The 14,315-nt window shown below is 31.7% G+C and overlaps 1 protein-coding gene across 1 annotated transcript in view; it reads right to left on the bottom strand.

Moving 5' to 3' along the window:
- Positions 1-343: 343 nt before the first annotated feature.
- The window catches only part of LOC132722945 (uncharacterized), a 35,726-nt gene continuing 21,754 nt past the window's right edge, over positions 344-14,315 (bottom strand). Inside the window, exons 12-18 of the mRNA XM_060707572.1 lie at positions 7,960-8,091; positions 7,566-7,697; positions 3,164-3,289; positions 2,454-2,759; positions 1,908-2,033; positions 1,568-1,595; positions 344-476 (exon numbers count right to left, since the gene is read on the bottom strand). Coding sequence (XP_060563555.1) covers positions 353-476; positions 1,568-1,595; positions 1,908-2,033; positions 2,454-2,759; positions 3,164-3,289; positions 7,566-7,697; positions 7,960-8,091 — 974 coding nt within the window. The 3' untranslated portion in view covers positions 344-352. The remainder of the gene's footprint in view (positions 477-1,567; positions 1,596-1,907; positions 2,034-2,453; positions 2,760-3,163; positions 3,290-7,565; positions 7,698-7,959; positions 8,092-14,315) is intronic.

Below are 14,315 nucleotides of genomic sequence, written 5' to 3' on the forward strand. Positions count from 1 at the left end.
AAATATTTATACTGAAAAGCTCTTATTTTGGTATCAACAGTAGCTTTAAAAATTTTGCTATAATATACAAAGTTCCATTTTATATCATTTCTTTCCAAAACATTTTTTCATTCATTTTCAGAATTAATTTTTGCTTTTAAAACATTTATTAAATGTAATGTTTATGACAAATGTTTTCCCCAAAATTAATTCAATATGTTTGACATAAGGGTACAAACGTTAGCTATTTACATTGCTATCTCTATTTACTTGATGAAGAAAGTTTTTACCAACTGATACAAAGTATATTATGTTCGACCTAAAAACACGAGTGTTAATTTCATATCTTAGTAAAAAAAATCTGTCTTATTCTTTACATAGTTGATATTGCTTGGTATGGAGATCCTGAATCCCTCATTTCTGTCCTGAGGTCAGTATATGGATTGTCATACCCTCCACTGTCAGGGATGTTTGTAGAGTCTTCGATATGTATATTCCTTAAAACAAATAAAAAAAAATGTATGTTTATTTTCCATATATCTGACCAGAAAATGCATATTTTTATGTTTGCCAGCGTTTCTTAACGTGTTGAAATACAAAATGTACCTTCAAAACGGCTTAAACACGTAACAAGTATGCATGTATAAATGGTGTCATATTTGTATTTATATTTGCCCAATCATGCTGAAATTTGCAGTAAATATTGTTGAGAGACATAGTAATATATTTCATTTATTTATTGTCACTAAAAACACAAATCTTACACACATGGGCAATAAATGTGATGATGCATGAAAAAAATAATTTCGCAAAATGAAGATGTCTCTAATATTTCCTTATACCATGTGTGCCCAACCTGACTGTTGATCCTGGACTGTGTTTAACCTGGCAAATGTCTGTGACACTACACTCACATTTATGTCTAATGACAATCAGTTTGATGTTTTTTTTTACATGCAGAATTATCTGTTGGCTTTTACTGTGTTTGATGGTGCGTCGTCCGGCAACGTTATTTGTTATTATTGTTATTTGAAAGCATATGTCAGTAAAAGTACTTCAGTTTGAAGCACTTTGTACAAGGAGGTCAGATTACCGTAAATAAAAAGATTTTAGCAACACCAGTTTATCTTAACTTTCTGTGCCAGTTTATAATATACGCGAAGATTGTTCAAAAGTGCACAAATCTACCAAAACGTTTGTACAATGATATATCACATTGGTGCAACAACACTACCCTTCTATACGGTGCTTGATTGATTTGCAACATTGTGTTTTAACGTAATTTAGCATTTGTTGAGCATGTGCTTTGAATTTGTGTTTGTTATGAAATTTAATATATCTAATATCATGTAAACTCTCTCAACTGTATATTTGAAAATTTCAGCATGATCTTGCCAATACTGATACTCATTTGACACCATTCATACATGTACACTTATACGATTTCAATGAAGATTCTTATAATTCAGCATTGTAGCACAGTCATAACTTTTATTTTACATACAGCACTAATGTAAAGTTAAGATATTGTAACAGATTTAAACATTATTAATTTATCATTAGATTAAATATTCTTAAATACTCTTACACTTGATCGCCTTTTTCCTGCGCGCGACCTGAAAAGGATATGTTATCATTAAAACATATTGCTATGACACTTTCACCTATGATTTTTCTACATATAACTAGCACATTCAATTTTACTAGTGCTTATAATAGTCTTTTAAAGTGTTATGCAACAGTTAATAGGGGGAATAACCTGTATAAATTAAATATGAAAACACACTGAGATTAAATATATATATATATATATTAGATAGAATGCTGCAAAATTATGAACAAGGGGCCGAAATGGAAAGAAACTATATTACTAGTATGTTAAGTAAAAAGTCATAATTGATAAACACAAATGTCGCGTATTGAATTACCACCCTTCTTGAATGAGATGTTTCTTTTCAATCGTATTGTTACATAAATCGCATACGATATAACTACAACTATCACAACACTTAAGACAATGCCCACGATTAATGTAGTTGTAGTTTCTGTTTCCACTGAAAAAAAAAATCAAATACAAATTATATTGTTAAATGGTCAGCAAACTCTTAGATTACAATTCCATCAAAATGGAAAAACAGAAGTAGTAAAAAGTAAAAGCTTTTTAGTAAAACAGTTTAATTTACAAATTTTAATGATAAAGAATGCTACACATATGGGGCAAAACTGTGAACAATTAGTAATCTGAAACGAAATTCAAACTTGAAAAGTATTTCATGATGACACCAATACATCTGTATACAAAAGAAATATATCGATTGCTTTTTTAAAAAATACATCCGAAAACCATAAAATGGAGTCACCGGACGTCCGACTAACCCACACTGAATCAAGTGATTAAAAATCAAAATCAAATTTCTACCATGTCTTCATGTTGGCTTATTATATTGTTCTAATTTTATTAAAGTGATGCTTACCCTTTATAGGCGACGTAGTAAAAATGAGAATTTCCGAAAGCGGACTTTTTCCAACTTTGTTATATGCGTACATTCGTACGAAGTATGTTGTAGAATCACCGAGACCCGTCAGAATTTTGGAAATTGGTTGATCATTTTGTTTGACTCCATCTTGCACTTCTGTATCTTCCCAAGAACTTTCACCAGTTCCTAACTGTATAACAAACGTTTGTGTCAACCCTCCATTGTTGCCAGGTAACCACGACAATCGGGCCTTGTTATGCTGAATACAATCTATTGTAAAACCTCTCGGTGTTTCTGGTGGCACTAGATAATTAAAGGTAATACTTAGTACGTCTTAAAAAAATCATGTTTTATTATGCTTCTGTTTAACTGTGTAACATAAAAAGAAAAGTTACTCTGAAAGAGCGTTTTAAAGAAGGAATTAACTAAGAATCTTTTACATGTGTCATCAAACGAAAACAATTTCCCCAAACACTAACTCCTAGGCAACTTTTGACAACGAAAAAGTTATTACTAATTAAAGGGTGAGTTACGTTTAATCTTATGCTGCTAATTGAAACCGGAATTATGCCTGAAACCAATGCAGGTAAAGTTGATTCAGAGAGCGAAAACGATGTAAAGTTGCATCACTTTAAATTCTACAAGTTCTTAAATACAATAGTATTTGGTGTAAATTAAGGCAATAGTTTCCTATCTATATAACTTACCTGTACATGAATTATTATGAAGTATATATCCTGTGTTACATGAACAGGTATACGATCCATCAGTATTGGTACATAGTCCATCAGAAGGGCCACAAATGTTTGTATATGTACTACACTCGTCTATATCTGAAATAATCTTGATATACATAATGTGTTATTTGAACAGAATTTTTGCAAAACAATGTAAAACAAGCAAATTCGTTGAATTTATATCCCCCACCGAGTACTGGTTATTACTAACACAACAACTGAAGACATTAAAGGCTTTATTTATATATTTATCATGGCATAAACAGTAATATTCTTTGAACTTGATAAATATTCAGGGCAATAACAGAGCCATAACTCTGTGTTAAATAGTAATATCTGGAAATGCCAATGAGATGTATGCATACTGCATAACTAACCAAGGGCCATAAATCTGAGTTATAAGTGTCTGACAGGAACAAGGCGACTATATGCACATCTCCTCTTCGTATCCCATAAAGTGTCATTAAATTCCAGCCAGTAGTTACAGAGAAGTAGCATTATTGCTCTGGTTGTACATTTCATAAGTTATCAAGGGCCATAACTCTAAGTGAAAATGTCTGACCCGAACAAGGCGATGATATGCCCATCTCCTCTTAGTATTGAAGGTTCCAATAAAGTTTGATTGAATTCCAGCCAGTAGTTGCAGAGAAGTAGCGCAGAAACGAATATTTTTTTATATGCATACTGCATAACTAATCAAGGGCCATTACTCTGAGTTAAAATATCTGACCCCAACAAGGCAATGATATGCGCATCTTCTCTTGGCATTGAAGGTTTCCATAAAGTTTTGTTGAATTTCAGCCAGTAGTTGCAGAGAAGTAGCGCGGAAACGATTTTTGCTCTATATACATACTGCATAACTAATCAAGAGCCATAACTCTGAGTTAAAGTGTCTGACCGGAACAAGGCTATGATATGCGCATTTCCTCTTGGTATTGAAGGTTCCCATAAAGTTTTGTTGAATTCCAGCCAGTAGTCGCAGAGAAGTAGCGCGGAAACGATTTTACTCTATATGCATACTGCATAACTAATCAAGGGCCATAACTCTGAGTTAAAGTGTCGGACCGGAACAAGCCGACGATATGCGCATCTCCTCTTGATATTGAAAGTTTTCATAAAGTTTTGTTGAATTCCAGCCAGTAGTTGCAGAGAAGTAGCGCGGAAACGATTTTTACTCTATATGCATACTGTATTACTAATAAAGGGCCATAACTCTGAGTTAAAGAGTCGGACCGGAACAAGCCGACGATATGCGCATCTCCTCTTGATATTGATGATTCCTATAAAGTTTCGTTGAATTCCAGCCAGTAGTTGCAGAGAACTAGTCCGGAAACGATATTCGTACGGACGGACGGACGGACAACGCCAAAACTATACCCCCCTCCCGATTTCATCGGCGGGGGATAATTAGGAAATAGATATCAATTCTGAGTGCATTGTCGTAGAATAAAGTACGATGTGAGTTCAAATGCGTAGGAATACAATCACGTAGGCCGATAGGCCTGAGTGATTAATTACAAAGCATTTGAACGAAAATAAAAAACGTGCATTATTACACTATAATGCACGAAGAATTAACATCAATTTTCATTCTAACACGTTTAGTTGGACTATATGTTTGGTGGTTAATTTTTTTTTGGCCCCATAGTTTCCAATAGAAATGTTCTTTAAAGGCTGTTCCAGTCGGTTAAAAAACTGTCGTTAAGTCCTCCCTTTTCCAGAAACACTTAATATTGAATATTAATAACGTTGATAAAGTTGTTTGACTATGTATTTTATTTCACGTAATATTTTTCAAGCAAATTACAGACTATTTATAGTGAAATAAAAGTTTACTGGTTTGCAACATTGAAATAGCTTCTTATCTTGACTGTTTTTGCACGCGCTGTTTGGCGCTAAATTGTGACGTCACTAGGATGGGTTCCAGTCTCTCAAATTTTTATGTGCTTCTGTTCGGCAAATCGACAGCCTGGGGAAATACAATTTTCGATCGAAGCGCCACCTAGTATTTACCCGAAATACGGGTATAATTTAAAGAACGATAACCTTAGCAACTTCAATCTAGTGACTAAAAAAAGAAACGGAATTTCCTCGAATGTACATGATAAGATCCGACTTTTAACGAACAGTCAACTAGCCTCACTTTTAAAACACTATTTTCGATTAAAATATGAGAGTTTTGCCACTCGTTGACATAGTTTATAGCGTGATGAATGAATTTGATCAAGTGGATAAATTGAAAACAAATTACATGTGGTTGAAGTCTGAGAGCATCAGAGAAATGTGCAAGACGCAATTCATAATAGATCATTCAGCATCTTCGCCTCGATTTCGATTAAGTCATACGATTTGTTGATCACGTGCTTATCGGTCTTTTAAACAACACTTTAAACGTCTGTACAGCGTTAATGACTGAATTAAAGATATCGATGTTCGGATTTATTTTCTTAGTTAGACCATTTTCTAAAATTTGTTGACTGTTTTCTGAACAAAATTCAACAAAAAGTTTATTCAATTTATCAGATTTTTTAAAACAAAATGGCGTTGTCAATGTGTCGGTTTTGAAAATACAGAGGAAGGAAGTAAGAACCGCGAGTTCATTATCGTAGAATAACGCACGTTCCCAGCCTTCTTTGTTTTTATATAGATCTAGAAACATTTCTGATAGTGTTAGAATGTTATTTTATCGACTTAATATTAAAGTTTAATTTCATACATTTTGATATATGGTATCTTTTGTTTCAAACATTTTATAGCAACTAAATGATGCCTGTAAAATATGAATAACACACGACAAATGTTCACAAAAGTACAGTGCCGATGACTTAGGCTTCAAGTTATTACAATAGCACTTTCTTCAATGTAATACTTTCATAACATATTTTCGGATAGTTTCCTGGGAATAGTTCTATTAACTGAAAATGGAAGTGAACAAAGTCATTTTCTAAAATTTATATAGACCAGGGAAAACGACAATTTCCACAGTCATGGGAAAATTTATTCCTTAAAAAGAATTTTCTAAACTTTTTGTATGATAAATATTAAATGGCGAATTCAAAATAAAAACAAAATTAAATGTTAATATGTTAATTTGTTGGATTTTTTTTGTAAAATGGCAGCTGCCATGCTAACCTTGAATATCAAAACTGTCAAAGCCACACTGTGTATGAAACAGTATAAGACAGCTTAATACACACAACAAGTACAATTTTACACAAAGATAATTTTGTCTGATGATTTGATGATTCTGTATAGAACAATAATTTATTAATAATCTGGACATAGTTCTTTTAAATATGACCTTTTCAAGCTTCTTAACTGAACAAACAAGAGCACCGCTAGGCGGAGCATTATATGCCCGAAAGTTTTTTTTAGTAAGGATAAAGCATTTGTAAGACATGGGAATGAAATAAAGTATTACATCTTTCACAAAGCAATCCTCCTTTGTAAAATTTTACAGCCTTGGTTGATTGATACTTAAGGTATTGAGCGAAAACCGTTTCCAGTTTTAAGGTAATAGTGACATTGACCTTTGACTTTGTGACCCAAAAATTAATAGGGGTCTTCTACTCAATATTGACAATTATCCTATGAAGTTTGAACACTGTGGACCAAATGGAACTTAAGTTATGCTCCAGAAATCACAATATTCAGTGTAAAGATTATTGTGACCTTGACTTTTGACCCTATGACCCGTAAATCAATAGGGATCAATGTATTGAACATAGCTGTTCATCCTATAAAAGTTTACAGCTGTAGGTTGATTATAACTTAAGTTATTAAGCGAAAACTCTTTTCAGTTTTAAGATAATAGTGACCTTGACTTTTGACCTTGTAACCCCAAAATCAATAGGGGTCATTAAGGTTATGCTCCAGAAAGCACATCTTTTAGTATAAAGATCATTGTGACCAAGACCTTTGACCTTATGACCCCATAATCAATAGGGGTCATGTATTGGACTTGGTTGTTCATCCCATAAAATTTTAATGCTGAAGGTTGATTAATACTTAAATTATTGAGCAGAAACTCTTTTCAGTTTTAAGGTAATCGTGACATTGACATTTGACCTTGTGTGACGCCAGGGGGTAGAACATAATATGCCCGGCATATAAAACTGAGAAAACTAAACATGAATTCTGTAAATGAATAAAAAAAAATACTTCATAGCAATTTCTAATTCCATGCAAAAAGGAACTACCACTGCTGAAGTCAATTTAATGTTTGTTAACTAAAATAAATATTTTATTATCATAAAATTAAGGGAAGTACTTTGCAAAAATATTTTGGTTACTCTTAATAATCAACAGACCTATAGAGAAAATCCATCGTTCTTTGTATATGTTACTTAACAAGCACACAGCCGTATTTTACCTGTGCATGTAAAACCATCAGCCTCAAGGTTATAGCCAGCGTTACACGAACAAGTAAATGATCCTGCAGTGTTTGTGCATCCGCCATTTGTGTCGTCACAGTTGTCGGTATTTGCAGTACATTCGTCTATATCTGAAAAACAGCAAATAATTGCTTATTAATAGTATCTTGTCTGAAAAACACTGCACCTCATAATTGCTGCAATAACGTTATCTGATCACCTACTTGATTTCTCTAATTATTAATGTGATAATTATCATTACGTTTATGTAATGTTGGAGGCAGTTCTGATAAATATTTACTTGTGACATTGTGTAATCGTTTTCAAATTAACACACGGAAAAGTAATACCTCAACAAAACATTGAAAAAAGACACTGATGTTCGTGTATTACCTGTACATGTAAAACCATCCGCCTCAAGATTAAATCCAGTGTTACACGAACAAGTAAATGATCCTGCAGTGTTTGTGCATCCGCCATTTGTGTCGTCACAGTTGTCAGTATTTGCAGTGCATTTATCTATTACTGAAAACAGAAACTGGTCGTTAATGAATAAGATCTTCACTTAACAAACCTGTAATATCACATTTGTCTTACGTATTTAAAATGATCAAAATTATTCACTAAAATTGCTTCATGTCACTATCGGAATAAATCACGTGTACGTTTATTACCTGCAAAATCATCAGTTCAAAAACATATCACACTGCCTTGTGTTACATATAAACGTTACTAAACTATTAAGACTATTGAGACAGGACGACCAATATGTATCACGCCTTAACAAAACACATTTATTTACCTGTGGAATTTTGTTATACGAGTAATTTCTTACTCAAAGACTTAGTAGAGACGTCGTATTCAGTACTTTTAGCGCTTTGATATATTTTCAAGTGTTAACGATACCATTTTTGTTTAGAATCACAATGTTTATATAAAATCAACTGATTCCAAAACAAGATTAGATCAAATTAACAATTGGTTTGGTTAATGTATTTATTGAAACAATTAAATTTCAAATATGATATATTTGGTTCCCTTTAGGTTATAGCCGGGCAAGTCAAATCCCAAGCCCGCTTCGCCTGACTGCCTTTGACTTCCCGTATTAAATTTTCTTAGTTTAAATTAATTATACCCAAGTTCATAATATAACTAGGATACAGCTAAGTTACAGCAATTTTGATATCAATATATATTGTGAACCCAGATGTAGCTTCCTTTGCATTTTCAAAATAAAAAAGGAGACAATAGAAAAGTAATCAAATGAAATCATAATTAACTACGTAAAGGAAATGTAATTCAATCAATAACTAGGAAAGAATAAGGTAATTTCATGTAAATGTAATCACAAATTACTCGTAGTCGCAATGTAATCAATTTATACATAAACATTAATGTGCCCGAAGTCTTGCGTTCTAGGTAACTTTTTAGGTAATTATGAATTTCAGCCTTCATGCTAAATATGCCAGAATATCATAATTCTTATAAAAAAAAATTCACAGAACCACAGTGTCAGAATAATCATACAGTTTTAAGTTTTATCTGTCAATCAATTATTTTTTTCACAACGAGTTAATGTGTTTTCTACAGCGATATACTGTTTTAGGGGTAGTATAAATATCATGTTTTAATGAACAGTTAGTCTTAAACATTTTGCTGGTTGCCTTTTTTTATTAACGTTCCATACATGTAAATGTCAAATCAAATATACGAGTTTTGGGATAATTTTACATCAGTTTAGGAAAAGCACTCTCGGAGGGTTTAAGTGAAGAGCTTAATGTTGTTTAGGAGAGAGTTTTGTAGATTTGTTGAAGTTGGTTGACTTTACTTGCAATGATCTTAAATGACCATGGTTTATTGGTTGTATTTCGATGTTTTTTGCTTGTTGCATTATGTTTGGTTGTTGAGGTATATTTGTTTGGTAAGATATATTTGGTTGATATTTGTTGAGTTGTATTGTATGATTTCGTCTTGGCATGATTCTCATAGCTGATGATTTGGTTCAAAGATATCTGTAAATATTTGTTATTTTGGTTTATGTAGTTTTCTGATCCTGAAAAGATTTTGTATAGTAGTATTTAAGGTTGAATTTTTGAAGTTTATATTGTTTCTTAAAGTTGTAAAGTAATTTATTGTGTGTTCATTATTTTGTGGCGATGTGATTGTTTTGTTTGACCGTAAGTTGTTTAGACCTTGGTCTCGCCAGGTGTTTAGTATTGCCTCTTATAAAAGACTTGTACGTGTAAAGATATTTTGAATAAGTGACCAATGAATGGTTGGTGTGTGTTTTGAGTGTAAATAATGTTCAGAATTCTTTGTTTATGGTGTAAATAATGATCAAGTTTCTTGTTTTTACTGTAAATATGGATTTGAGATAGAAAAAGATAGAAATACCTAAAAAAGATAATAACCAAACAATATTTTGCTAGTTATCTGACTTTGAATATTTCAATTAATGCTGTTCTTCCTCAATATGTTGGTAATTGGTTAATGTTTTATTACTAAATACTCCCTGGGATTAAATAACAATAAAGCCAATCATTCTCTTGACAATTTACAAGGTAGTTACAATCGTTCATAGTTCTTACGTTATAGATTTCATTGGAATAACAATACTTTTTGCCTTACGCGTTCCCCGGGTATGAAGATAATTCATGAACACTAAAATCACTCAACATAATATAAAGATATATCCTGCAGTGTTCGTGCATCCGCCATTTGTATCGAGCTTAAACTATCCCTTACAAGATTAACAAGTAAAGTCTTATCATGTTTATGTTTCAAAATCTTGTTACGATCTCAAACATTTTAAGAACAAAATATAGTCAAGAGCGTTTGGTTTTCTTTCTGTAACTACAAATCCAGATTTGCAAGCACATCTATTCTACCGGATTGTGTATCACATTTACTATTACTGTCAACACTACAGGCATCGCTACCAACACCGCAATCGACCGATGTGATAACTGCTATGAAACACAAATACATTTATTAAAAATGCAAATAAATTTATTATAAATCTCATCAAGTATCTTACTGTACCGTTTCGTTTGGTATGTCGGCATGCGTTTACAAAAAATACCAAAAGCTCGCAAAAGTGTCAGTCATTTTAAGGATATCAAAGAATCAATAGTCAATATCTATTTAACAGAACAACATTTTGGTTCGCTTTACCTTTGCATCTTGTTCCTGAAATTGCGAAGCCAGTTTTGCAAACACACAAATCAGGTTCCGTATCACATTCACTATTTATATCGACACTACATTCACTGCAGGTAGAAGTGCAATCTATCGAAATGATTATTGCTGAACACAAATATATTGATTAAAATTTCATTAAGCATCTTAGTGTATCTTTTCAGAGACAGACAGACAGACCGCCTACATACAGACGGTAGATTTTGCCTGCGTTGCCAAAAAGGGAGTGCGCATACTAATCTATAAAATGTTACACATTTGCATTGTTTTCTGTATCATTATTGTGATTTAAATCTTAAATGATGCATTTCTCGTCGTATTTCATCTTATTAAAACAATACTATTTTGCATGATAATAAACATGAAATAGAAATTCTTTTATCGCACATATATATTTATTAAAGAAATATCTCAAATATTTAAGTTAAATTCCATCTATTGTACTTGAAAATAAAGGATATAGTCTATTCATTTCAGTTACATGTTTACATAGTGTGCCTTCAGATCTTTTTGATCCGAATTCAATAAATATCCGAGTGTATATTAATTAATTATCATAAGCTTCATTTACACATTACATCTCATCCCTGTAAACAAACGAGCCGCAGATGGAACTCGCATCATGTAATGTCAATTAATGTCATCCGACCAGATTTTTTAAAGAGAGATGGAAAAGGGCATCATAGATGAATATGCAATTAAATAAGCTATTGTGTGTGATTTCAGTGAGATTTATAATTATTATACAAACGACTTTTTTGAAACCTCAACCCTTGATACCTGAACAATTAAGACACTTAGACCCCTTTAATTGACCAGACATTTCGACCCCTGATAATGCGTGAAGATATTACTTCACTAAGAAAGTGATGTTTTTACAACTTTGATTTGATATAATAGATGATATTTTGAATTTAAATAAAATCATAATCATTCATAGGAACCGATCAGAACACAGCTTTTATTTTCACCGAGGCATTTTACAATACAATATGTGGAACATAACAAAATGTTTGAACAAATGTATGGTTTCACCGGTACAAGAGAAAATGTATAATTATCCATTTACACAGCACATTGATAATAAAAAATATAGACTTTTTTAAGTTAAAGAATTAAAAATCGTACTCGTATTTACAAATATCTTCTTCTGAACTATATACGTTTAGCACTAAGTATGAATCATTAGCGCAAGCATGTAATAATTCTGCACGTAAATGTCGTGCATAACAGTTATCTACAACTAAAAGAAATGTCATTCGTACATTTAAGAAGATATATAGATAATCTGTTAATCTGCCTACACAAACAGACAAAGTTAGCTTGAGATTTTGTCTGTCAAAAGAAGCCCTGTCTATAAGAACAGACAAAGTCTTCTTGACACAAACAAACAAGGTGATCTCGAATTTCTATCTGTTGAAGGAGGCCCTGCCTACACGAACAGACAAAGTCACCTTGAGATAAGGAATTGGTTAATTTTATGAATTGGTTTGAACAAAATCCGGATAGTCGGTAAATTTTCTAAAAACACGAACGGCACATCGTGTTAAATATAATTTTCTAAAGATTTGTTCATATATTAAAACTAAAATGAAATAGATTGAATATGATTTTACTAATTTAAAACACGGATTTTTATTACAATATAAATCCTTGTTTAAAAGCTAAAATTCGACATGAAAAGTAAATATACCTGCATTTAATTTCTTGTCTTGTTTAACAATTTCATATATTAATGTTAAAACATTTGCCCTTACGCATTTTTTTTTAAAATTTTATTTTTTACAAAAATAGAGTTATGATAAAAGAGGCAAACAATTTTCAACTGAAATTCCAAAATTGTATTCAGCAAATAAGTGTAGGGTGACTTCTTCTTGGAGCTGTCGTACATGTGGCAGAATTATCATTTTTACACAATAGACACAAGTGCATTCTGAGACTAATCTTAATGAAATCCGACGAGATTTGACATATTCACACATTTTTTTGGCATGCGTATTCACATACTTTAGATAAAGAGAATCAAATATTGACTTTAACATATTTAAACATTTGTTCGTAATGCCGAAAATGTAATTTTGGAAGTATTTTAGGCATACCTATATCACCTGTGTTGCCCTACATGTCGGTTACACCTATGTGTAAATTTATCCGGGTTATACATCAAATATCTGTTGTCGCACTTTACAAGTTTTTATTGTAAACTAAGAATATTTCACTTTGTCTTTGATGTTTAAGTGCTCTAACCTATTCACGATTTAAAAACACAAAAAATACTCCAGAAATACCCGTGACAGTTGCCAAGGATACGCAACGACGTCATGTTCAAAAACGGGCTTTGATGGTCAACTTTGACGTCGTGTATACAAAAATTGGCTGAAACTATTGAAATAAAATCAACGAAATCCAATCAGAAATATTGTCAATTTTGTGCATGCCAATTTTCAAGACGCTACTCGAAAGTTCGCAAAGTGTCGCGTTCTACCTTAAAGATATTCTTTGCTAATCTTATGAAAAATACTTTTGTTACAGAAATTTATTAACTTTTTATTGAAACTTAATATTATCTTCCTACAACGTCCTTAAGAGGTTATTATGTGCACATCTTAAAAGTAATATGAAATAGATAGAAAATGTTTTGACACATTTAGAAGTTGAAATTCGTCATTTTGAAAAAGTAAATAACAAAAACAACAACAGCATTTTTCATAAATGTTATAACAACATTATAGCCATAAAGTATATATAATGTAAAAAAAGTAAATATACTTGCCAATTACAGGTAAGGGGATACGATATTTTGACGATAGGCACTTATTTTCTTACACTTTCATATATTTATGTGAAATATTGACATAACGCAGTTTTTATGAAATATTACAATAATAATAATATAAGAAGCAAAATACCAGCGATTTTCAACTGAAAATTTCCTTCATAAACTATAGTTTACAACTATATAAGTTTTCTTTCGTTCTCATCCCTTCAATCTTATGTAACAAATATATTCATATAAAATAAAAATATGTAAAATATTGAAATAAATATGTTTAAACTAAACTAAACTGTATGTAAAATTAAGGCTGAATGATCCATATCTTATTTTTTGTATATATATAAAGAGGGGTCATTTGTGTTTTTCACACCATGCAATGCTACCTTGACATAAATAGGCAAGATCATCTTGTGTTCCTGTCTGTGAAAGAAGGCCCTGCATACACGAACATATCGTGTCAAAGATTATTTTCTTAAAACATTCACTAGAGATAATTCATGTGCAAATTTTAAAACTAATATGAAATGGATTGAATAGGATTCGACTAATTAAGAAGCTTTTATAATATCCCTTAAACAATACACACACGTGCAAATTGAGACTTATTTTATTGAAAGAGACCAAAGTCTGTCAAATATGGAAGTAAAAGTTAGACGTTAAATTTTCATAATTTATGATACGCAATGCACATGTTTTTGAATATGAATTTTCTTACAACATTCTTTAGAGATTGTTCATGTGCACATTCAAAGACTAATATTAAATAAATAGAGTA

This window comes from Ruditapes philippinarum, unplaced genomic scaffold, assembly GCF_026571515.1.
Source record: "Ruditapes philippinarum isolate M1 unplaced genomic scaffold, ASM2657151v2 ctg822_1_1_1_1, whole genome shotgun sequence".
NCBI lineage: Eukaryota > Metazoa > Mollusca > Bivalvia > Venerida > Veneridae > Ruditapes > Ruditapes philippinarum.